This window comes from Miniopterus schreibersii (genome assembly GCF_964146895.1).
Source record: "Miniopterus schreibersii genome assembly, chromosome: 14".
Taxonomy (NCBI): Eukaryota; Metazoa; Chordata; class Mammalia; order Chiroptera; family Miniopteridae; genus Miniopterus; species Miniopterus schreibersii.
Window position 1 is genome coordinate 19,991,488 of NC_138114.1, and position 25,526 is coordinate 20,017,013.

Below are 25,526 nucleotides of genomic sequence, written 5' to 3' on the forward strand. Positions count from 1 at the left end.
GTGCTCGACCCCAGTGGCGCTCCTGCTCCCAACAGCACACACACACAAAAATCAATTCAAGACCGGACATGCCCAAGTGAACAGGCCCGTTGTGGCAGGAGGTGTAACCACTGGTGACCTGGGCATTTTGACCCGCTGTGGAGGGGGGCACAGCCATGGAAAATTTTCACTCCCTTTCTCGTCCTCTCCTGTGAGGATCAAGAATGAGGCAGAGCAACAGGTATGACTGAAGGTGCTTGGTGGAGGCCTTTAAAATGAACTTTCCGAAAAGGACATCGGGGAGCTGGCCCTTAAGGGTTAAAGAAGGACCTTTGCTTAAGGGCAGGGCAGAGATTTCAACACGAGATTCACTTCTCTTTCCTAGGCTGATTCAGGAGAGAACAGGTCCTGGGTGATTAATATTATTTTAATAATAGCTCACATTTGCCCAGCCAGCGTGGCTCAGCGGTTGAACATCGACCTATGATCCAGGAGATCGTGGTTCAATCCCCAGTCTGGGTACATGCCTGGGTTGCAGGCTCGATCCCCAGTGGGGGGGCATGTAGGAGGCAGCCGATCAATGACCCTCTCTCATCATTGATGTTTCTCTCTCCCTCTCCCTTCTTCTCTCTGAAATCAATAAAGACCTTAAAAAAAAAAATAGCTCACATTTGCAAGGGCTTTTTCTTTTATACACAGGACTTTCACATACATTAGCCCATTTGAATGTCATAGAAAGAGATGAGATGAGCCCAGAGATGCCAGGTGCTGGGGATGAAGCGGGTGCTTAATATGTTATTTCCCTTTCTCCCAGCACAAGGACCCATTGAAGTAGGAAGGAAAGATCTTTACATTTGATAGTAGAGGAAACTGAGACCCATGACTCATGAAAAGTAACATGGTTTATAAGTGGCAGCTGGGTCTAGATTCCAGTCTTCTAACCCCTCATTTGGGGCTTCTCCTTACACACTTCCATTCCTTCTCACGTGGGAAGAATATGAAGCCATGGACTAAGAGAGCTGGGTTCAAATTCCAATCTTCCATTTGTTAACTGTGTGACTTGAAGCTTCTGGGAGAATTTTAATAATGTGCCAAGAACAAAGTAAGCTTCAAATATCACTTCCCACCCTCCCATATAAATGATCAGATGGAAGGCCATCTCCCTCCCTCCCCTGTCTAACTGACATAAGCACATGTCCCTAACTCCTCTACCTAAATACTTGGAAAAAGGCATTGGTTCCCAAATGTTATTGACCCATTTTGCAGAAGAGAAAACTAAAGGTAGGTAGCACTATGCCTACACCACAGCAAATGAAAGATTCTGGTAAAATTCCTCTGAAACATTGGCAGTGTTTTACTAATTTTTAAAAACGACTAATAGTGTTATAGTAAAAATAGTAATACACATTTAATATTAAAAGATATTCAAGCAACAAAGAAGTGTATAAAAGTAAAAAGTATGAGCTCTTCCCCTAGTCTTCCCAGGGATGGCCCTAATAGCTTTATGTTCTAGGTCAGTTTTCCCACCTAAACAAACACTCATACATGCAGAACTTGGTTTATTTCATTTTACAAAAATGGAATCATAAAAATTTTTTCTCTTGAAATCTTAATTCCACCTTCATATTTCGTCTGGGAACTGCCTCTAACAGCCATATTCCGATGTCCTCAGGACCCTGCCTGCTTCAATGATGGGGCACAGATGAGGCAATGGAGACACCTGCATCTGACTTGGGCTCTGCCACCCTGTGGGCACCTCAGACTTTCCATCCTCAAAGTGGGTGTGTTCGTGACTTTGATCGACAAAGGCCTCTCTACTTTGCACAGCACTCTCCTGTGGTGGTCCTTAAACTATCCTGTCCAGAGAAGCCAGGCAGGTGTCATCACTTGCAACGCCCCAAGGAAAAATCAGGGACCAGAGAGGTTCTCCAACTGGCCAAGGTGACTCACTGGTCAGCAAGAAAATGGGAGTGGATACAGGTTCCCCGATCCCTGGTCCTGTGCTCCTTCCTCTGGACCTTTCTTGCTCAGCCCACGGAGAACCCAGGAGGAGGGCTTCCTGAAGCAAGGAGATATGGGAATATAGGTGGCATTAATGCCACAGCTCCGCCCACTCCAGAGGCAGTGCAGTTTCCCTGCCTTGCAGACAGCACGCCACTGCAATATGAGTTTTAGGAAGGCTCGTTCACCCCACACCAGCTACAAGTTGTCTGAGCTTCTCATTTCCCCTTGCACACAATTCCGGGAAGGCAGTTCAAAAGCCACAGTGAGTCCAAAGGTCCTGGCCTAATGAGACCCCCTGCTGTGGTGTGTGCCACTCAACCCCTCCTCCTGCCCCTCGGCAGGGTCCCTACCCCTTTCCCGGCCCACCCACGGTTGCCTGGGCTGCCCAGCCCCACCTCACAGCTCAGGTGGTGGCCAGAGGAACCTAAGTTTCTGTGGTTCTTAACTGCTGGTTACAGGGAGGAAGTTGGCCACAAGGGGAGGCGGTTTGCTCTTGTGGGTTCCCTATAGGAACCAGCTACTCCCAGCTCACTGTTGCCCTTCCTCAGGCAGCCTGGGCACTTACAGTAGTTCTTTAACTCCCAAAGGTCCTTCCTTGCAGACTCTGCTTGCTTGGCCTGTACATGGCCTCTCCACGTCCCGCTTCTTCTGTTTCCCAAAGCCCATCTTCAAACTCACCTCCTCTTCGGAAGGGCATGGCATGATCTGCCCCACCCAACACCGGCTGCTCCCCTCCTCCACATCCCCTCAGCCATTGGTGTCACTACGTGGGAATTAATTTGTCCTGGTGGACACATCGAAGAGTGAGAGTCTTTCCCGGGCACTGCAGCAACACATGCAAGGTCTGTGTTCCAGCTAGGCCCCGAGTGCCAGGGCTGCAGGGCCCATGCCTTCTGGGTCCTTTGTGTGTCCCCCAAAGCCTTCAGCATGGCTTCTCAGCTGGGCTGGGTGGCTGTTCTGCTGGGCGAGAAGGCCCCTGGTGGCTCCTAGCCGGGGAGTCTGAGAAGGGTTTGCTGGCTCAGATAAGGCCAGAGGTTCCTCTTCCCTGAATTGCCCAGCCCTTTTCCAGTACCAGCCCCGCTGGTCTCATGGTGACCTGTGTGGGGCCAACAGCCTCTCCCTGAAGGAGAGAGTGTCCCAGGTGGTCTCTAACCCTCCCTCTCTCACAACATCTGTATCTCGAGGCCAAGGCCTTAAGGGACACACAGTCCCTTGAGACTCCTCAGTCCACTATTCGAGCCTCCCAGAGCCTGCTGGTTACCTGAAAGTCACCAGAGGAAATGTGTTTGGGAAAATAAATTCCACTTTAGAGGCTCCCAAGTGAAAGATGTGTGCACAAAAACCACCAAAGCCAAAAGGGTCCCTGGGGCATGCTGACACACTGTGAGGGGTGGCTCCCCCATCTCTTTTTCAAGGTCCTGACATAGCTCTCCGTGACGTCTCTATCATTTCATTTATGCTTCTGAACTGTTAGTTCTGTTTCACTATGAAGCACCAGGTGGCTCATAGAACACTTCTTTTCACTCCCAGCAAATCAGGAGGAATATCAGGATCCCAATTCTTGATGCAGAAGCTGAGGTTCCAGGAACCAAGATTGAACAGGCCCATGCTGGGTGCTTCGACCTGCCCTGATCCAATCTGCACACTTGCAGGGTGGGCATTATTGACCCATTCCACAGGAGGAGCCAATGGCCACACAGTCAAATGAAAGGCCCAGAGCCCCCAGCTACCAGGGCGGCTCCGGCTTAATTAAGACTCCAAACTTGGTGCTACCACCCTTATCCCAGACTCTTTTTGCCAGGAGGAGCACGGGAGGCTTTTTGGTCATACCCCAGGTCCTCCTAGTGACCTTGGCACCCACTAATAGGTGTTTCCTGGCTAGTGAGAGAGACCAAGCTGTTGCCCAGGACAACACCAAAGCTGTCACACTCATACAGAGCTGGCTAAAAATAAAGGAGGCACTCGATCCCTCAAGGGGAACAGAACAGCCCTGGAATGTGGCGCTGCAAGAACAACAGGCTTCATTCTGGGCCTGGATGGCTTGGCCCAGGGCCAGCCTCTAGGCTCACAGTCCCCAGTGTCCCAGGTACCTCTAGACAAAAGGGAAGGGAGGATCAGGCAGTTTTGCTTTCACTATCAGACAACCAGACCCTAATGCTGTGAGCTGCAAATACTACAGGGTGGGAGCAGACCTGGCTAGAAATCAAAAGACCTCAGGCCTCCTCCAGCTACACTGTCTCCCTCTCTAACCTAGAGCAAGTCACTAAACCTCTGTTTTTCCATTAGTAAAGAGCAATGACGAAAACTGCCCTCTTGCTCACCTATGGCGCAGGAGCTCTATGACCCTGAATTCCTCAGAACGCAGGCTTTCCAGAAACCCACAGTGGCCAAGGCAGAACTGTACCCGGGATCACCATCTCCACTCAGGGCCCTGGCTGCCTACCCTCTATGATCAGAAAGCTGCACTCCCCTGCTATGCCTCTCAAGGTGCCTCCAGGTATGTTCTGGGTGAACCATCATGGTAACATTCAGCATTTGTACAGTTCTGTACACTTTCCAAGTGTTTCTTCATCCATTCTCCAATTTGATAAATGGGCAGATAGTAAGGCAGGGCTCCTTTACCCCATCTGAAAGGTAAGCAAACTGAGGAACAGAGAGTTTGATGCCCATGGAACAAAACTGCTCAAGCTAGAGTGATCCTTCAGAGGTAATGGATTCCAGCCTCCAGGTCTTACATAGGAAACCAAGGCCCAAGGACCCCAGGAACCCACTGCTTTAAATGCAGAGTGCTTCCGAGCTATAAAATTCACTGTCTACCAGAGCGCTGTCCAATGGGGATATAATGCAAACCACATGTGCAATTTTAAATTTTCTAGTACCCACATTTTTTAAAAAAACAGGTGAAATAATTTTAATAACATTTTATTTAACCCAATATATCCAAAATATTATTCCAATGTGTAATCAATATTTTTAAAATTATTAATGAGCTATTTTATATATCTTTTTGTCATACAAATTCTTCAAACTCCTGTGTGTATTTTATATTTAACAGCACATCTCAAACCAGACTCACAACTTTTCTAGTGCTCAGTAGCCACACATGGCTGGTGGTTACTGTTCTAGACAGTACAGCTCTATCATTCCAGTCACATCATCATCATGGGAGCCCTGGAGGATGGTTTACTGGGAGACCGCTACAATGCACTGCTTGGATGTCAGGAGCCCTGGACAGCAGTCCTAGATCTGCATGCATAGTGAGAGCTACCCACTAGTGTCAGACTGACCTTCGTCCCACCCCAGCCCTACTGCTTTCTGGCCATCAAGATCATGTAAATTCTACTTCCTGAAGCTCGCCTGTCCCACATGCAAGATGCAGGAAGAAATACCTACATCCAAGCTTGCTGTAAGGACTCAACTAAACAAAGCATGTGAAAATATTCTGTAAATGGAGAACTCTGCAAAGGTGAGGTGGTGTCTTTATTACAATGGTGGCCTGGTTCTCCTACTCCTCTCACCCCACCCACCACAGAGGGGCCCAGAAGACACCAGGAGACATCAGAAAAATGAGTTGGATTGAATAAAAGCTGAAAGCAATCTCCATGTGTCAATCAAACAAGGAAATCAGCTGCTTACAGCAAGTCCAGGCAGAGGCTGGGAGAGAATGCAAGGAATGGGCACTATTGAGAGCAGTAGGGGGTCTTCTTGCAGGTTAAGCAGTGCCCTCCCTGGAGGTCCTCTTTTAAATGCAAACAAGGATGGGGGGTGGGGAGCAGTAAACAAATGGAAACGATACAGGGCGAAATGTGAAAAACCAGGAAAAATACCTCACATTTCACTGTAAATGCCTTTATTGGGCAATTTCCTTCCCAAGTAGAGGGAGCTGGTAAACACAGCAGCTGAGTGGTGGAGGGGTGGGGAGGTGGGGATTGGCAGCCACAGTGTGCTGGTGTTGGGGAGGTGGGGAGGAAGAAGAGATGGGAGTCAGGGCCCCTGGAGGGTCCTGCACCCAGCTCTGCCTGTCCCCCCAGCTGTTTCTCTTCTTAAATCTCTTTCCCTAAGCAGCAAAATGAGAGAATGGGGTTCTGAGTCAGGGGACCTGGTAATGTTCCTGTCACTACCACTTATAAACTGTGTGGTCAAGTTGACAAGTCACTTCACCACATGGGGGCCTCGGTTTCCTCACTTCTAAATGGAGATGGATAAAAGCAGGGCTCTCCCAGCAATTCCACTCCTACGCATATGCCCAAGAAAAATGAAAGCATACGTCCACACAGAGAAAAATGTGTACACAAAGTTCACAGCAGCAGTATTCACAACAACCTTAAAGTGGAAACAACACAAATGTCCATCAACTGACAAACACATAAGCAAAAAGCTGAATATTATTCAGCAATAAAAAAGAACAATGTAATGATACATGCTACAGCATGGGTGAACCTTGAGAACATTACACTTAGTGAAAGGAGCTAGATACAAAGGCCACGTATTGTATGATTCCATTTACTTGAAATGTCCAGGAGGCAAATCCATTTAAAAAAAAAAAAAAGAAAAAAGATAAGTAGATGCCAGGGGCTGGAAGGAGGGAGGAATGGGGAGTGATTGCTTAATGGGTACGGGTTTCTTTTAGGGGTGATGAAAATGTTTTGGAAACTGATGGCGGTGATGGTTGTACAGTCTTGTGACTGTACTAAAATCCACTAAATTGCACACCTTAAAATGCTCAATTTTATGGTATGTGAATTATATCTCAATTAAAAAAATAAAAACAGGGATTCTGCTATCAGACTTGGGTCTGAGTGCTGGCCGACTTCTGTGTACTATCTGAGACCTCATGCAAAAGTGAAGATCATAATAGCACCCACCTCACAGGGCCGCTGTGGGGATGTGAGGCCTTTAGCATGGTACCTGGCATTAAATGTGACAGGCATTATATGTTGGCTTCCATTAGTATTCTTACATTAATGATTAAATAAGGCCTATGACAGGAAAAATCCAGGCCCCTAGTAGACATTCAGTGCGCTCTTCCCTCTGACATACCCCCAGGTCTGGGCGTCTGTGAGCCTGTCATCAAGCTTGGAATCAGATGAACGTGACCCGGCATTTTCTGCCTCATGCAGAAATGGACCTCTCCTCGTCCTCTGTTTGCAAAGGGCTAAGCCGCAGACTTTACATTTCAGTTTCCTCTGCTGCGAGGGCACAGGCACCCTCTCCTTTTACGGAAGACAGTCCTAGAAGATGTTGCTGCCTGGAGTTTTCTCTAACAGCCGGGCACGAGTAAGGAACTGATAAGCCAGCCAGCCCTGCCCAGGACGGATCCACCCAGGAAGAGAGAGGGTGTGTGGGCAAAAGCACACGTGTGTGTTTTAATTCCCAGAAAAGTTTAACAGCTTCGTGCCAGATCACAAGAGGCCACAGAGAGTCCTTGTAAGCCTTTCTTGCATGTACCCCCCATCCTTGGTATGGGGCAAACATTTCAGGAGCAGTCAGTGGGGCTGGCACTGCTCACAATGAGCACTGTCAGCTTCATTCAGTAATACTTTGCAACAAGGGCTCTGCTTGATAAGGCAAACGAGGAAATGGCTAATTTTAGACGAAGCTTGAATGCTGCAATATGAATGGAAATGACTGAGAAGAAGCAGAGTCTTTAAAAATGATTAAACAGCCCGGCTGGGCGTGGCTCAGCGGTTGAGCATCAACCTAGGATCCAGGAGATTGCCGTTCAATTCCCAGTCAGGGCACATGCCCAGGTTGCGGGCTCGATCCCCAGTCGGGGGCATGCAGGAGGCAGCTGATCAAAGATGACTCTCTCATCATTGATGTTTCTATCTCTCTCTCTCCCTCTCCCTTCCTCTCTCTGAAATCAATAAATATAAAAAAAAAAAAAAATCAAACATCTTTAAAGGTGTGACTATACTAAGGGTTGGTGTAATGATACATGCTACAGCATGGTGCCTGTACAATAGGAACCTGTACAAAGTTCTGACGGGAGTGTGACCACAGAGGACAGCAACTTGGCAAAATCTTGAAAATGGGAAGATGCACACACTCCTCCACCTACCATTTCCAACCCTCAACACACAGCCTAGAGCCTAGAGAAACTTGCAAGTGTACTGAAGATGTGCATGAGGTTGTAACTTGAAAAATTAAAAACCCAAAAGCCCATCAGAATAGATAGACTAACTGTAGTGTAGTCACACAATGTAAGAGCATACAGCAGCTTAAATCAATGAAATAGCGCTAGGGATCAACATGGTAAAATCCCAAATATAGGCTGTTGAGCTAACAAAAGCAAGCTGCAGAAGGATACATATAGTACAGCACCATTTACAAAAAGTTAAAATCATACAAGTAACACTATATAATGCTTAGTAATGAAAGTATAAAATCATGCATGGGAATGGTAAACACCAAATTCAGGAGAGGGGTCACGTCCCCTCTGGACAGAAAAAGGCATGGGACTGAAGATGGGCATAGAAGGGGCTTCCGTTGTGCATGTGATATAATTGTGTTTTATTTCTCAAATGAGGAGCAGATACACAGGTGTATGTTATGTCAACTTCAGTATTTTTTATGCACCTCAACTATTTCATAATAAAAGATTAACTCATGTGTATACATATTAATACATATTCCAAAATAAATCATTAAAATCAACAAAGGTGGGTTTTTCTGGTGGAAATAAGCAGAGGGAGCAAGAATAAGCACTCTGGATCCCATTCCAGATTTTCTTAACTCTTTAAGAAAGTGACTTATCTCCTCTGGAACTCCAGTCTCTGTTCCTAAATGGGGAATAAAGTATCTGCCTTCTGTCTGCAGCGCACCAGGGAGATAGCAGGATGACCAGGGGGAGAGCGGCAAGGGGGAGGGAGCTGCCCTGCGACACACGGGAACGCTTCAGGTCCTGACATACACACACACATGCACACACGTAACTGGTATCTAATAAGACACCCATGAAGTGTTTTGGGATGCTCAAACCATTAAAAAGAGAGAAAGAAAACTACATTTTAGTAACTATCCATTTGACTCTCCTTTACAAAGTTTCTAAGTATAATATTTTCTTTTGTACATCTAGAGCCTAGCTTTAAGCAATTCCTAAGCTAGTGATTTCCCACCCAAGATCTGACCACTGGTCCCCAGCTGCTCTCCTGCCATTCTATGCTTTGCACTTATTATAAGACAGCAAGTAATAATTGATTCTCCATGGAGATAGCGACCATTTCTACCAGGTTCACAGCTATCCCCCGCAGCCTCGCACAGTACTCTGTGTATAATAATGGACTTAAACATTTTCTGAAGAAACCACTGAATTCTCATGATCAGACTTGATTGTAAAGGTCCTCAAATCAGGTGCCAGCAGTCCAGCCACGACTGCTGCCTGGACACGGAGGTGTGTGGCGGCCTCTTCATCCAGCATCTCCCCTGGAGCCTCCTAAGGCATGCTCAGAGCTGACTCCAGTGGCTAATTCTGTCAGGCAGGAATCCCGACTGCAGACACACGGGGAGACAGTACTAGCTGTGCCAAATCAGTCTTGTTAGGAGAAAGCTGCCCATGCCTTCTCCAGCAAACAGCAGGAGCGTGGGAAGATGTAATGGCCAGATGTGACAGTCCTTCATACCTACCCACTTTCCCAGTTCCTTCTCTCACGACATTCCCAAATCACCAAACCAAATGAAGTGCCAGGGCTTCTCTTGGGGGAGAATCCTAGGCACATCCAAGGTACAGAGGCCAGGGATTATGAAATGAATGTTCACCAAGGCATGAGAGGCTCTTCCCAAATATTTGTATAATGCCAAACCAAAAGGCACACGAGGCATTTTCCTAACTTTCTAACCCTCATCTCTCTCAGCCCTGAGCACTAAGGGGCATTTTTTTAATGCTTGCTTTTGCAGCTGAGGAAATAGGGTAGCCCTTTAACTGCTAAGCATATTCTCCCCACCTTCCTTGGCCACGCACTCTGAAGACACCTGGGTTCTGGCCTTTAGGGCTATGAAAAGGGTGTCCTGGCATTAGAATGAGCTCAGCACAAAACATAATTTCCTTTCACTCTTTTAGTGCTTTTAGGAGGAAAATGAGGACCATGTGTGCTTGTGAAAGATCCCACTCAGCAGAATCCCAGACACCTGCTAATCTGCAGCCAGAGACCTGGTCCTTGGACCTCCAAGGAACTTTTACATGCGTCTCATCTCACCAGGTTCTTCCACTCGGTTTAGCCACTGGGAGCCTGCAGGAGGGTGTGATACATAGGCCTCTGTTTGTTTAGGAAAGGAAGATGAGTTCAGCAAGGTCAGAAACTTGGCCTCTAAAGAAGGACGACTTTCTTTTCTCCAGGGCTGTCAGAATGGTGAGCGAACGCCAGTGAATTTTCTCTGGGTGGGATGCCCCTGACCCTAAGTAATCCCCATTTGCAGGCATGATTACTTTTGTGTCCTGAGCAATCCCAGAAAACCTTCCCTGGCATCACCCCCATCTTCCCTCCTCCTACACCTAGGCCAGAGGGCAAGAAGATGGATGAGGGTTAGTAGGGGATGCCAAGGCTGCCTCTGGAGCCCCGAAGGCTGCCTAGGGCTGAAGGGCTGAATCATCATGGCTGCCCACGACTGTTCTCACTAGGTCCCCGTCAGGTCGTAAGTAAGGCCCAGCTCCCGCAGGAAGAACAGGGTTTGGAATCCTTCAGCCCCACCCAGCTTTTCCCTCAGTCACTGGTGGGTAGGAAGGGATGGTCTCTAATAAGTCCTGAGTCCCAAGAAAGCAGATGCAGTTCCCCCAGCACCTGCACAAGTGGGAGTGGGGAAAGCTGACTAGGCCATCAGAACAAGTGCCTGCTATGTGCTCAGGAGGCCCAGGCAGGCAGCTTTCCCGGGATCACACCCATGATGGCAATGCCACTCAGCCCATAATGCAGGCCAAGGTGACCAATCCCCTGGCAGGAATCCCACGATAGAAAGCAGCATAAGAAGTCGTCAGTGCAAGAAGGCTATCTTGCTTTTAAGAATCAATCTGACAGCCCTGGCTGGTGTTGCTCAGTGGTTAGAGTGTCACCCCACGCACCAAAGGGTCCCGGGTTCAATTCCCAGTCAAGGGCACATACCTGGGTTGCAGGTTCCTTCACTGGCCTGCTAGTGCGTGTGCCCAGAGGCAACCAATCACTGTGTCTCTCTCACATTGATGTGTGTTCCCCCACCCCCACACCCCCACCCTCCCTCTCTTCCACTCTATCTAGAAGCAATGGAAAAATATCCTCCAGTGAGGATTTAAAAAAAAAAAGAATCTCCTAGACCAATATTATCTGGTAGAAACTTTGACCTCAAGACCCTCCTCCAGCAAGGTTCTGAGGCCAGAGGAGGGTAGGGAGGGAAAGTCAGAATCCCAATCTTAGAGGAGGGATTTAAGGATCAAATGATTCAGAAGTTACATACTCAGATGTCTACAGGAGCCTGGGGGAGGGAATGTGAATCAGGCCATCAGGGGAATGGAGGGTTCTGGGGCCACACTAGACACTGTGTGCCTGATAAAACAGGTCCCACTGAGTGCAGTCCTAACCTCAACCCAACTCAGCCCTGGAGACCACACAGGTGGTGGTGGGTGCAGATGCTGTTGGCTTACAAGGTCATCTGAGTCCCTACCCCAGGGGTCTGCTGTCTTGAGCTACAAAGAACACCACGTGCAGGGAGAGAGCAGTGAACTCATCCAGGCCTTAAATTCCCACTGTGAAATAGGAAGAACATGACTGATACACAGCACCGCTGAAGAAAAGTGCTCATGTTGGCATGCACAGCTCCCTGAGCTCAGTGGCGAGAAGGAAGCTCCAGGGTGCTCTACAGGGTAAGCACGAGTGCCATGGTTTGACTACTCCATATTTACTGTCACTTATTGCCAATGAGGGACTGTGGCAGATTCCCAGGCCTGTCTCCTAACTACCCCACTGTGATCCCCACTCAGCACTGGATCCAGGATTCAAGCAGCACCCCCCTTCAGCTGATTTCCAAGAGGAGGCTGGTTAAGTTCCCAGTGAAGAGAGGCGGAGACCTTGGTCACACCCTTGCTCTGCCTCTAACTCACTCTGTGACCTTGATGAGGTCACCCTCATCAGGCCTGTTTCCTATTGTGCCAGAGGAAAGGGTTGTCTTAGGTGGATAGGAAAAGACTGAACATCTATGGCCTGTAGAGCAGAAAATCGAGGCCTGTTGCTCCTGCCTCTCACCTGTAGGTAGCACTCCCTTGTTTGAACTCTAAAGTGAGGCTGACTTTGCTTGTCCATCGCAGCTTTTCCCAGCAGTGTCACTCACTCAGGTGTGGGTGGGTCAGGAGGCTGTGCTAGGCCTTGCACTGATAAAATGGGCCTTTCCCTACAACCTAGGCTCTTTCTTACAAACATGGTGGCAAAGCTGGCATAAGGGAGAGATACATCTTTAAGACCTGCCTGCAGACAGTATTTTGTCATATGTCAAAGGCAGCAAAACATGCGAGATACAACCATGTGCAAGTGCACACATGTCACAGCGTACATGCCAAAGCCTCCATGTAACTCAAAAGACCAGTTTCTTATTTGAGCTTCCTGGACTGGCTGGAAATTACAGCTTTACGAGCGTGGTCACGGAGAGGAATAAAAAATTCCATTCAGACATGCCGCTCCAGTCCTGCGGCCTATGAGCAAAGTTTCCGGTGGCTTCCTCCGCGTTCCGGGAAGCCAGGCCAGTCACTCAGTCCTCAGATTAATAAGCAGCCGCAACAGCTGGGAGAGCCCGGGTGACAGCTTCTCCGAGCACCCGAAGTCCTCCGTCCCCTCCCCCGGGAACCCGAAATATGGGATGCCTGGCCTCCAGTGAGCACCCCGGCCTGCTGTGCGCTCACCGCCCCAGCATCTCGGCGATCACTCCTCCGCCCACGGCGCTCGTAACCCTTCCAAACAGGCCACCTCCCTGCACGGCGCGTGGCCCCATCTGACATCCACAATCCGTTTCAAGGACATTGCAGCAAGCAGCCCAGTGTCAGGGGTCTCCTGCCCCACCCTCCGAACACACACACACACACACACACACACCCCACACACACACACACACACACACACACACACACGCGTCGGAGGGAATCCCTGGGAGAATCAAAGGGCGAAGCCCTTCCCCACCGCCTACAGTCCAACACGCTGGCCTGGGGCAGGCCGGGCGCGGGAGGATGGAGGCTGCGGCGGAAAGCGGCTGCGGGAATGCGGCGCCGCGGCCGGAGCGCTGGGCGGCGAGGCGGGGCTCACCTTTTTGACTTGGTCATCTTTCAGCTCCGTGAAGTAATAGGCCAGGAGCTGCGCGGCGATCATGCTGGCGGTCGGGGGAGCGGGGAGTCAGGAGTGGGGCCAGCGCCGGTCCTCCGCAGCCTAGGCGAGCAGTGGTCCTCTGGCCGCGGCGCGGCGGCTCCTCCTCCAACTCCCGCGGCTCCGCCCCCACAGCTCGGGGCGCGGCGGCTCGCGCGCTCCCCGTCTCCGCGCTCCCGGCCCCGGGAGGTTGACAGCCGCCGGCAGTCCCACCTCCTCGGAGCCCATTGGCTGCCGCGCGCCTTCGGCAGCGCCGGGCGGTGGCGTCAGGACCAGGGCTGGGGGAGGAGGGGGGCGGCCACTCCCTCCCGCGCCGGAAAGGAGGCGGGCGACGCTACGAAATCCCCTGGGCCCGGCATCTCTCCGCACGTCCCCCACGTAGGGAGCCGGCGCGGGGGTGGGAGGTCCTCGCCGGCGCGCACAGTCACGCGTGGCGGCACCGTGGCCGGGCGGGGCGCGGGGCATGGGGAAGGCGCCGCCCGGCTGTGCCCGACGAGCGGCCGGAGAGAGCTTGCTGCGAGATGGAGCAACCCAGGGGGCGGTCTCCTTCCTCGAAATTAGGGCTCGCCCGGGAGTTCCGTGTTTGGGGAGACGCCGGTAGGGGGCTGGAGAAGTAGCGCACACGGCCTGTGCGGGCGGAAGCGGGAGCCCGAGGCTTGCCGTCCTCGCACTCGGTCCCGGAGCCAGCAGGCTCTGCTGGGCGCGAGGGGCCAAGCGCGGTGCATCACGCGGGCTCACCCGTCCCGCCCTTGCTGCGGCGCCTCGGGCCAGCCCGGCCTAATCTCTGCCTGGTGGATCTGTGTTGCTAAACCTAGAAGGACGTGCCATACTCCCTCCCCTTAATCACCGGTTCTATCCCCGAGGGTACCCGCCTGCTGGGCGGGACTTGGGCCGCAGGTCCCGGCCCGGCCCTTTCCTCCAGGCCTCTACTTCCTCTTGGGCACCCAGGCTCTCTGGGGTCAAGGGGACAGTTTAGGCCACCCTCATAGATGCCGCCTTTTTTACTTCCCCCAGAGGAAGTTAGCTAGCTTCAAAGGAGGGGGGGGCTTGCCGAATGGGGCGTTTATGCTGCTGCTAGGACTAATAGCAATCTTCAGATTCTTAGATTAATTCTTTCTGTGTGCTCCTTCCAACCCCCAGTCCTCATCACCCTATGCCAGAAATATCACAAGAGTCTTCTAGCTGCCCTCCCTGGTTGCTGGTTTCGGGCCATTCAAGTCATTCTGAGGTCCAGGCCACATTTTTCCTGCTGAAAGCAGCCTAATCATATCATAACCCTGCCCCAAATCCCTCAGTGGCCCCCTCCTTCCTGATCAAGCCAATTTAAACATCTCTGCCTGGTGTCTGAGGCCTTCTGTAACCTGACTCCACTCTTCCCCACTTATATCTCCCTTCACCCTTGGTCACAGCAAGGTCACTTCCTGCTGTCCTTAGCCGGCCACCATGTCCATTCCATTTGAGCCTCTACTCACATTTCCTTGCTTGCCCTGCCTCCACCACCCATATAAGGCCCAGCTCACCTACCCTCCCCATAAAGCCTTCCCTCACCAGGACTACTCACCCCAGACTCCCAGGCCTTAGCACCTCCACAGGGTAAACTCGGAGTGTACTCACAGTCCATATAGTTCTAGACCAAGGCTCTTCTTTACAGACGCAGAACCTGAGACACAGCCGGTGGGCCATCTTGCCCAGTGTCAGGTTGTGATAGAATTTGGTGCTGGAACTCAAACCCAGTTCTGAGGCCCAGCCGGTGCTCTGTCCATCCTTCCCACCACCTCACTGCTGCCTGGGCCTCAGATAAGTAACACTGAGTCATGACAAGCTGCCTGATATCGTTGACTGTCTTCTTGAAGGCCAGTCTTATCTGCCCCAATCAGACATCTTCCTGAGGCCAGAGCCCTTGCTGCACTGCTGTGTACCATACCGGGCTCAGAGCTGGGCCTGTGTCCCCTCTGTGATGCCAGTTATCACCTCATGCATTTCTTTATTATTTTTTGCTGTCATAGCTTTTAGACCCCAACTAAGCCCCCTTGCTGATTACTCTCTGGGCCCTTAGGAAGAGCAGCAAAGACCTCAACCACAGGAAGTCTCCTTCCCTCACCCCCTTGCTTGCCCTGCCTCCGCCACCCATATAAGGCCCAGCTCACCTACCCTCCCCATAAAGCCTTCCCTGACCAGCACTACTCACCCCAGACTCCCAGGCCTTAGCACCTCCACGGGGCAAACTCGCACTGTACTCCCAGTCTGTACAGATCTAGACCAAGACTCTTCTTTACAGATGCAGAACCCGAGACACAGCCAGGGAGCCATCTTGCCTTCCCCTCTCCCTAAAGTCCCTTGGGTTTCTTTGTTCATTTACTGTGCTTCCTCTTGTACAAGTTAGGGGAGGAGGTTGGGGTCAGACAATGCCTGGCTGCCACTCTGCAAAACACACCTGCTGGTAAGAGACTACACGCTGCAGCTACGTCAGTGTAACCATTCACATCTGACCTAGGACACTAGGAATGTTATTCTACACATTCCTTCCAGTGGATCGAACTGTACCCCAGCACCTGGGAGCATACTTGTTACAGCAACGTTTGCATAATGATGGCAGTTAACAGAGTAGTTTCTCACTTATTCCCTCATTTCTCCTGATAACAGGCTGCTGAGGTTAGAAGGGCAAATATCAGCCATTAGGGTTATAGCAGTTATAGAGCTGGTTTAAAGTCTCAAAAAGAAAGTGAAAAAAGAAAAATTAAAGCCAGTGGCCAACCACTGCAGCATCTAGGAATCCTAACACAGGGCAGGGATCATCATATAAAGCACATTCTGAAAACAAGCACCTGGAAGGGAGCCTGGCGCAGCATTTGTATTGCTTAGAGCCATGGTTTACAACCTCGCTGCACAAAAGATTCATCTGGAGAGCTTTTACAGATGCTAATACCCAGACCCCAGCCCCAGAGTTGATGGCTGTATTGATGTGGGGTGTAGTCCAAACATCAGGTGAGTCTCAGGTGCCACCAGAAATGAGAAAGACTGATTTCTATCCTAACTTTCCAGGGAACACCTGGAGGAAATTTCTGAAATGAATTAACTTGCACTATTTTTAGCTGTCTTTCCCTGACAATGTTGAAGGCGCCTTCTCTGGGGTCTTAGTGGGTCTGCAAATCCAGAGCACACTGAGATGAAAGTTCATTTTGACTTTCTCATTCACTTTGCAGACAGTCTGCTTCCTGCGAGAGAAGGCTGGTGAGGAGGCATAGGCACCCAGCCCCTGGAGTTGCTGGATTTGTAAAATGACATTCTCAACCTCTTTTCTCTTTCATTTGCCCAAAAGTTCTGCCCTCTGACAACATCAAAAGAGAGGTGTAAACTAGCAACCCCCAGGTTAAAACATGATCTACAACATATCTTGTTTGGCCCATCAATGTTTTAAGAATATGAACCAACACTTGAAAATTAGGAGATTTCACTTTAAAATACAGGTTTCTGGCATCTGAGGTCTAGCCACACAGCCCAGGTTATTGAGGCAACAATCAGCTAAAACTGAGGGCCCACTGCCCCCTTCAGATAGGGCAGGGGTGTTGCAGCTGGCCCCAGGCCCCATCCAGCCCACCCACTTCACTGATACAAAATGCTGACGGCCCCAGTAGGCATTTAAATTTTCAACTGATAACTGGATTACAGGAAGAGGCCTCAGGTATTAGGGCTGGGATTAAGATGAGTCAAGAGAGGTGCCTAGGTGTGCAAAATTTAAATCCTGCACCCAAATCTTGCATCCTAGACACCTCTCTTGCTTCACCCAAGTTGCAACCTTCTCAGGCCCCTGCCTGCCTGCCTCTTGCTCAACCTGACCTGTTTACCTGGCTAAGAAAGGGCCTGACCCCAGAGACACCTTTTCAGCTCCTATCCCTTTGGGGATGACAATCTCTCCGGGGAGCCAAGGAAAGTCAGTCTGGCTCTGTCAGTTCCTGGACGTCTCATCCTCATTCCATTGCTTCTGAACCTGACAAGCCCCCTACACATAAAGAATAACAGCCTTGCCCTGGCTGGTGTGGCTTAGAGCGTCGGCCCTGTGCACGGGAGGGCCTCGGGTTTGGTTCCAGGTCAAGGGCATGTGCCTGGGTGGCAGGTTCAATTCCCAGCCCTGGTCAGGGAGCTTGCAGAAGGCAGCCAATCAATGTGTCTCTTTCACATTGATGTTTCTCTCTCTCTCTCTCTTTCTCTCTCTCAGTCTCCCTCCCTCCCTTCCTCTCTCTCTAAAAAGTCAATGGAAAAAAGATCCTTGGGAGAGGATTAACAACAACAAAAGAGTATCAGCCTGGAAGGAGAGTTAACCAGACTGCTGAGACCTGCCTGGCTTCAGCCCTGCTTCTTATCTCAGGCTGACTCCTTCCCCAAAGGAAGCCCATATCTTGTTGGGACAGAGAAATCTCAAGTGACCCTGCTGTTACCCTGAGTTTCCTGGGATAGTTTTCCCCACTGCGCACACACAACTGCCATCATGGGGCCAACAAAAGGTCCTCAGTCCTGTCCCTTAGAATTAACACCAACGTATAGAGGGAAATGCTCGTGCCAACACCCAGGCAGAGTTCCTGCAAATTAAACATACAAACAATCAAAAACTAGGTACTGACCTTCTATTTTGCTACAAAAGGATATTTTTTAAAGTTATAATTTCCATCTCCTACCATCATAAATTCCTAAATAAAAAGAAGCTTTAACCCAGAGAAGTAAAAATAAGTGTGCTTCTTAAACTAAACACATTTGGCTCTTTAATGATAACAGCTAGTGCTTAGGTAGAACTTACTACATGCTAGGTATTGTTCTAAATTCTTTACTTATATTAATAACTTCTTTGACCCTCAGAACAATTCATTGAGGTAGTTACTAGTTATATCTCCATTTTATACTTGAGAACACTGAGTCACAAGGAGGTTAAGTGACTTTTCCAAGGTCACATGGCTACCGAGTGCAAGAGTTAGGCTCCAGACCACCCTGCCGCTCTCTTAAGGTGAAATATCCATTTTACCATATTGTCCTTGTTTCTCTTATTCCACCCAGGCCCAAGGCCACTGAAGTCACAGATGGGTTCCAGGACCTGAGTTATGGAGCCTCTCCCCTAGGGCACCGAATTATACTTGATTAGATTTGTAAAGCATGGACCCTGGCTCTGTAGAGCCCTCTTACAAAGGGCTTTCTCAAACCAAGTGGTAAGTGAGACAGATCCACAGGACCAATGGGGCTGTAGGTAGATGTGGAAGCAGTTGCCCCTCCCAGTGGGATGGGATGGGGGCATCTGGCTTGGTTGATTCCACTGAGCTGGTTGAGTGTGCCTTCCTCTCACTGTGCTCTGTGGGTCCATCGCAATGTGCCCCCCCCCAAAGAGTCACTCTTGTCAGAAGCTCCAGCCACTGTCTCCCAAGCTCCAGACCTGTATTTCCAACAGCTTGTGAACATCAACTCCTGGATATCCCACAGGCACCTGAGACCCAATATTTCTCCCGTCACCGTCATTTTCTTCATCTTGAACTTATTCTTTCTTCTCAGTTCCCCACCTTGTCTTTTTTTTTTTTTTTTTTTTTTTATGTCTTTATTGATTTCAGAGAGAAGAAGGGAGAGGGAGGGGTATAAATATCAATGATGAGAGAGTCATTGATCAGCTGCCTCCTGCACGCCCCTGCTGGGGATCAAGCCCGCAGCCCGGACATGTGCCCTGACTGGGAATCGAACCCCGATCTCCTGGATCCTAGGTTGATGCTCAACCGCTGAGCCATGGGGGCCAGGCCCTGCCTTGTTTTTTAGTCATTCACTTCCTAGTCACTAGAAGCTTGCTGGTGAGCAAGACAGAGTCCCTGCTTACATTCTGGTGGACAGAGAGAAATCACAAATTAAATATATAGTAGCTCAGGTACTAGGAGGAAAAATAAAGCACAAAGTAGCCCATCCAGCTATATCCTACAATTTCCATTTCCCCTTTGTCCTAACTAATGAGTACTCCAATTTTTAGCTCAATTCAGACACCAGAATAAAAACTACATGGTTAGCATCCCCTGCAACTAGGTGTGGCCATGTGGCCAAGTTCTGGCTAAAGAGAGGAGAGTGTCTTATGGTAGTTTCAGGAATCTTCCTTAAGACACAGCGATGGGGCAGCTTTCCCTCTTTGCCAGCCCTCCTTCCTCCTTCCTGCTGAAACACATACAGACTGACTGGAGATCCAGGCACCACCTGGGGTCATGAGATAACCTTGGGAATGGCAGCCACACAAAACAAAGCAGCAGAATAAAATAGAAACAGCTTGTGTCTCTGTCATCAAAGTGCCCCAGAGCAGCCCCTCACTGACTACCTCCAGATTTCTAGAACATGAGAGAAAAATAAAATTCCAATGTGTTAACCCAAGTGCTATTTGGGGGTTTTCTGTTAACACCAGGCAACTCTAATCCTAACTCATTCCCAGACTGAACATGTATGATGAACTCATAAGATGGATGGGGACGGCTTCTGAGGATGGGACATTTGAACAGAAACTAAAATAAAATGAGGGCATGTGCCATGCCAGTGTCTGGGAAAAGAGTATCCCAGGCAGAACCATCTCCCTGTCACCCAAGCTGGAAACCTGGACCCCACCTTTGAGCTTTTTCCCCTCCCAAGTGCCCACATCCAGTCTGTCACCAAACCCTATCAAATCTACCTATAAATGAATCTCAGGAACAAACCAATCAAACCTAAGAACTCCTCCGAATCAATCCTCTCCTCCCAATTTGTTCTGCTAGGGCAGGCCTACAGTGGTTGGTTCCAAACCCCACCACCTGGGAATGTGACCTTATTTGGAAAGGTCTTTGTGTATCTAATTAAGTCAAGGATCTCAAGATAAAATGATCCCATCATTAGCAATGTACAAAGTAGAGCCAGAATTCAAATAGCCGTCCTGGTTTTTAACTTTTTTTTGCTGATTACTTACTATATCTGATCTAAGTCCTCTGTTTCTGTACACTCGCCTCACATTCCTATGTGGCTCTATTATTACTGTCATTATCCCCACTTTACAACTGAGAAAACTGAAGTTCAAGTACTTTATGCAACTTCTCCAGAGTCAAAGTTACTCTGTGGCTCCGTGGGGTTTCAAACCAAGCCACATCTTGGTAGATGAGTCGCTTGTACCAAGGATTGGAAATATGTCAGCATTCTTACTTTCTCACTGTCTATTAGCTTCAATCTTCAGTTTCTATGCAGATATCTTTCTAAGCCACTTGCTTATTTTGTGAAGGTCAGTTTAGTTATATCCAGGTAACACAACACATAAAACCACTTTAACCAGACAGTTATAAAATGGTAATGCCGTTAGGCCCCTCTCACTGTGTGAGACCCTCGGTACAGGATGACACCAGTAGCCATCTGAAAGGCTGACCAGGCAAGGCTGCCAATGTTGATTGGTCTTTAAAAATTGGTAACAGTGGAATGTAACACTTTCCTCCCACTCCAAGGCGGATCAACTTGCACACACACACACACACCCTGGAGATCTCTCTACACTTAGCCCCACTGCTCCCTGTCTGGTGTCCTGAATGCTCAAGGCTCATGGTCCTTGTCACTGCCAGACAGAAAACAATTTAATCACATGAACCCTCAGCCTAGAAGATCCCTTGGGCCCCAAAAGGGTTCCTTACCTGGACATCCAGTGCCTTCCCCTCCTGCTGGCCCCACCAGCATTACACCAGTCGGCCTCTCCAGGCTTCTTTCCATCCTTCACAGGCTCTGCTCTTGCACTGGCAGCTCTTTCTGATCAGAATGTCCTTCCTGGCCTCGCACAGTCCTTCTTCTGCTTTCAAGCCCCTCTGCAAATCTCACCACCTCTAGCCAGGCTTCCTATCTCCGCAAGGCAGGCTTGATCCCTCCCCTCGACTGGCCCTTAAGGCACATGTCACCCTATGCAGTAACTTTGTTTTCATGTTGAGTTTTACTTCTCAGCTATAAGTCCTCAGAGGCTAGAGAATGCGTCTTAGTCATTTTTGAAAGAACAAAAATATAGCTGCTCAATCAGTGCACTGAGGAGGAGGGCAGAGGTGGCTGTGAGTCCAGGCCCAGCCTTGGGCCTCACCTGGGACCAGGTAATGGACCCAGACGCAGGAGGAATCACATTTCTGTACTTTTTCCAGCAAGTTGGTTCTCAAAGACTACCTCACCAGCTTTGCATGAAGTGACCCACCTCAGACCCACTCTAGTGTAATTTTAAAGGCACAGTAAGGTGACAGCTTGGGGAATTGGAGGGAGGCTGGGTGACCATCACAAATAGCACAGAAAACTCTCTTATTTGGGACCCTATATGGATATGTCATAGGAAACATGTGAAATTTGTCCATGTCCAAGTTCAGATGGCTGGATGCCCAATGTGCCTGATTCTGCACATTGGGAAAAAGAAGAGAGAGACCACCCTCTTCTCTCTCCCAGAGTCTCTTCCATCGTCAGTGTGCCATGCAGCTCCAGGCAGCAGGTCCTGTGTTTAGCTCTGATTCCTAGCATTTTGTGCCTAGGAAAAGGCTAAGAAGGGAGCCTAGTAACTAAGGCCCCCTGATAAAGCACTTGTCCTGTGGGGCAGGCTGGGCCCAGTAGGGAGCCGGTTACAGGTAAATGCCCTTCCTCACTATGGGAATGGACTGCAGGGCTGCTTGGCTCACTAAAACCATGATCAGAATTCCCACAGAGCATCGCCAAAGCATATCTCTCTTACAGAAAATGTTACAGCAGGAGGAAATGGAAAGAACATTTAGGTTTCTTACCTTACTTTCAGTAAGGCGGGGCCGGACTGTTTTTTGACATCCTGTCTCCTTAAAGAAAGACAGGACAAGATAAGGTGTTACAAAGGCATCTTAGAAACTTGCATTCATGCCATACTGATGCTTATAACTAATGAATCATGCTCAGAAAGCAAAAGTAATTACAAATAACCTTGAAATAGCTAAGCAAATTCTAACATAATTAACGATTCTCTGGATGAAATAGAGCAGAGCTCCAAAATGTCCAATTCATGAATTTATTCACATAAACGTGTATTAGGTGCTGACATATGTGCCAGGCACTGTTCTGGGAGGTGGAGATTCAAAGATGAAGGGCGACAGTGGCTCTGCTCTCAGGGAGCCCACAGTCCACAAGAGAACACAGAGGTGTCGATATGAAAGCACAGCACTGGCAGAGGGCCTGGGGAGGAGTGTAGGGGAGCTCTGGGAATATAGGCCCTGTCCCAGCTGGACACTGGCTCCCCGTGTCCCCAGAGTAGCAGGATGCAATGCTTCCCAGATGAGCATGGGGGGAACATGGCCATCAAGTAGACACCAGCTCTTGTCTGGGAAGGGGTGAGTCAGCATCCTGCCCTCTCATCACTTCCTCACAGATTTGGAAGCTGCTGCCAATCGAGAGGCAGGCCCATGTGGATTTCTTTGTGATGGCAGCTGAAGGGATAAGAAGGGTTGTAGTAAATTGTTTGCAAAGCACGACTGTAACAATTCTCCCTGCACTCGCGCTCTCATGCAGTCTCAAGCCACAGGGATTCTGGGATTGGCCATGTGAGCTGCTTTGGCAGAGGCTTGGAAAACACTGTCCTCTCTTGCTGCTCTTGGGATTCTTGCAACCACCACCCCTAGTGGGTGAGAAAGGATGAAACCCAGAGCGACAGAGCACAAGAGGCAATCCTACTTTATAAGGAAGGAGACTGAGGTTTCTAAAAGGTTGCATAGCAACCCACACGTGCCAACAGTCCCTGTAAATATCAGAGGTGACCATGTGTCCTCCCTGATGGGCAGGGGCCATCCTTTCATCACTTCTTGTCCTGCCTCACATAGGGTAGGTGCTCAATAAATGTTTGCTGTTCATAAACAGAAAAGCCATGCCCTCTACTAAGTAGGCCCCAAATCAAAGAAGCTTCGTAGAAATGTTCCAGGGAAGGTAGGAAGGCATGGAAAGGCATCCCAGACAGCCTGAGTGACCAGGACAAACCAGGCAAGTTTTCCATGTGTCCAAGGCCCACACAGTCTAAGCCTTACATTGCTATCCCCATGAGAGCAAACTTCCTGCTGAAGGGATGCTAATGAAGATACTTATAGGCCTAGTGAGAATCAAAAGGAAGGCAACCATGAAAAACACCGCCTGGGGCTTGGAGCAGCCAGGGAGCTGAAAGAAACTGAATGGACCATACGATGTTGGGCCCTTCCTTAGATTAAGAGCGAGGATTCAATATCCAGAGCACAACATTTCTAAGCTTGGAGCAATTCCAAATAAAACTGTCTTTAGGAAGTTATGATTGGAGTAGCTCGTCACGCCTCACCTTCAGCCTCAGGTTTGTTGTGGAGGTAGAAAGAGTGCAGGTCTAGAATCAGAGAGACCTGAGTTTATGCCTGGGATCTGCAGCCGATCAGCTGTGCAACCCTGGGCAAGTAATTTAACTTCTCTAAGCCTTAGTTTTCCCATCTGTAAAACGGGGGGAGCTCAGAGCAACAGCTCTATCGCTGCTGTGGCCTGGCCTGTTTGCCCTGTGAAGGCTTTCTCCTTTGGGTGACTATTAGTTCCCAATTAGCATCTGAAAGTGGGGAGGGGGGTGCAAGCTCTAGCAACTGCCACCACCTGCCTGTGAGGAGCCTGAGGAAGCCCAGAGCAGCAGGCAACTCTGTTGGGACTTTGTGAAAATTAAAGGAGACTTTGTAAAGTGGAGTGGCTGGCACAGAGTAATTGCTCGTCAAATGGCAGTAGCTACAGTAAAGAGCATCGACTTACTGAGGCACAGGGCAATAACTGCAGGGATTGAACCAATTTCCAACTGCTGGGTTTCCATCTTGTATCTGAGACCCGAGAGCCTATGTTCCTCTCTCTGGACTCCCAAGTACCAACTCTAGACCCTTAGGTAGACACTAAACTCCGGGTGCCAGTGTCCAAGCCTGCTGACTGCCACGTGGCGCCTGTGACACTGGCTGCTTTGTGCCACTTCTCCAAGGCTGGCCTGGCTTGCTCTAAACTCTCTGTGGCATTCTGCCTGGGGCTGGCAAAGCTAGGCAGGGCAGGCAGGGGCACAGGAAGGGGGCAGTGGGGACCATGGAGGTAGTAATGGCATCTCAAACAAACCTGGCTCTGAGGTGCTTTTCATTTCCCAGGGCAGGCAAAACTTTTCACCGTGGTGAGTAAAAGAGAAGACAAGAAAGAGGCAAAGGAGGTCCCAGGGCCGAGGAGAGTCTTCAGGTTTATGCATTTACTGGCCTCCACCCTCCACTGTAACCCAAACAGGGGCCTTGGATTCTGCACTTGAGGCTGGGATGGAGCTCCCATGCGGGCGTTAGGAATGGAGTGAAATGCAATTCTATCAGAGACCTGTGCCGAAGGATGCTTCTGAGCTAGATTTGCAAAGCCTTCCTGAGAGATGATGAAGGGGCATTTTTAAACTACCCTGCAGGACTGAGGGAAAATTGCCTGCTGCTCTGGGCTTCCTCAGGCTCTTCACAGGCAGGTGGTGGCAGCTGCTAGAGCTTGCACCCCCCTCCCCACTTTCAGATGCTAATTGGGAACTAATAGTCACCCAAAGGAGAAAGCCTTCACAGGGCAAACAGGCCAGGCCACAGCAGCGATAGAGCTGTTGCACTGAGCCTGTCCCCAGAGCACTCTATAAACCCTAGCCCTGTGTTTGTTGTTGGGCTTAACCACACTGTGCCTCACTTTCCCTAACTGTAAAAAGGGAGCAACTGTAGTTCTTGCTCCAGGTGGGCCACCTGCAGCACAGGTTAACTTAAAATGAGCCAGCTACTCAATAGAACATAATTTATCCTATAAATATTTTCCAGGGTTTGCTCAACAACCAGGGGAGAAGCTAAGCTCTCTCTAAAAGGCGAGAATGAGCTCTGCTTTTACATGGCGATGTAAAATCCGGCCAAGGAAGGCTTTGTTTAGAAAAGCCACACTCCTGTGTTCAGCACAGCTTCGTGACTTCACAGCATAACCAGCTAAGAAATGATTAACCAAACGGGTTATATGAGTGATCCCTTGGTCAGGACCTACCTCACCCAGGTGAGAATTAACCTGCATAAAAAGTTAGAGGCCTGCCCTAGTCGGATTGGCCAGTGGCTAGAGTGTCAGCCTTGGGACTTAACGGTCCCCGTTCAATTCCGGCCAAGGACATGTACCTTGGTTGCAGGCTTCATCCCAGCCCAGGTGGGAGACAACCAATCAATGTGTCTCTCTCACACCAATGTTTTTTTTCCTCTCTCTCTCCCT

General features: G+C 49.5%; 1 protein-coding gene and 1 pseudogene across 2 annotated transcripts in view; one reads left to right on the forward strand and one right to left on the reverse strand.

Moving 5' to 3' along the window:
* The window catches only part of HK1 (hexokinase 1), a 59,793-nt gene extending 46,112 nt beyond the window's left edge, over positions 1 to 13,681 (reverse strand). Inside the window, exon 1 of the mRNA XM_081158594.1 lies at positions 13,239 to 13,681. Coding sequence (XP_081014720.1) covers positions 13,239 to 13,301 — 63 coding nt within the window. The 5' untranslated portion in view covers positions 13,302 to 13,681. The remainder of the gene's footprint in view (positions 1 to 13,238) is intronic.
* LOC308567311 (small ribosomal subunit protein uS2-like) overlaps positions 1 to 25,526 on the forward strand; it is a 558,798-nt pseudogene that overhangs the window by 153,186 nt on the left and 380,086 nt on the right. The window lies entirely within an intron of this gene.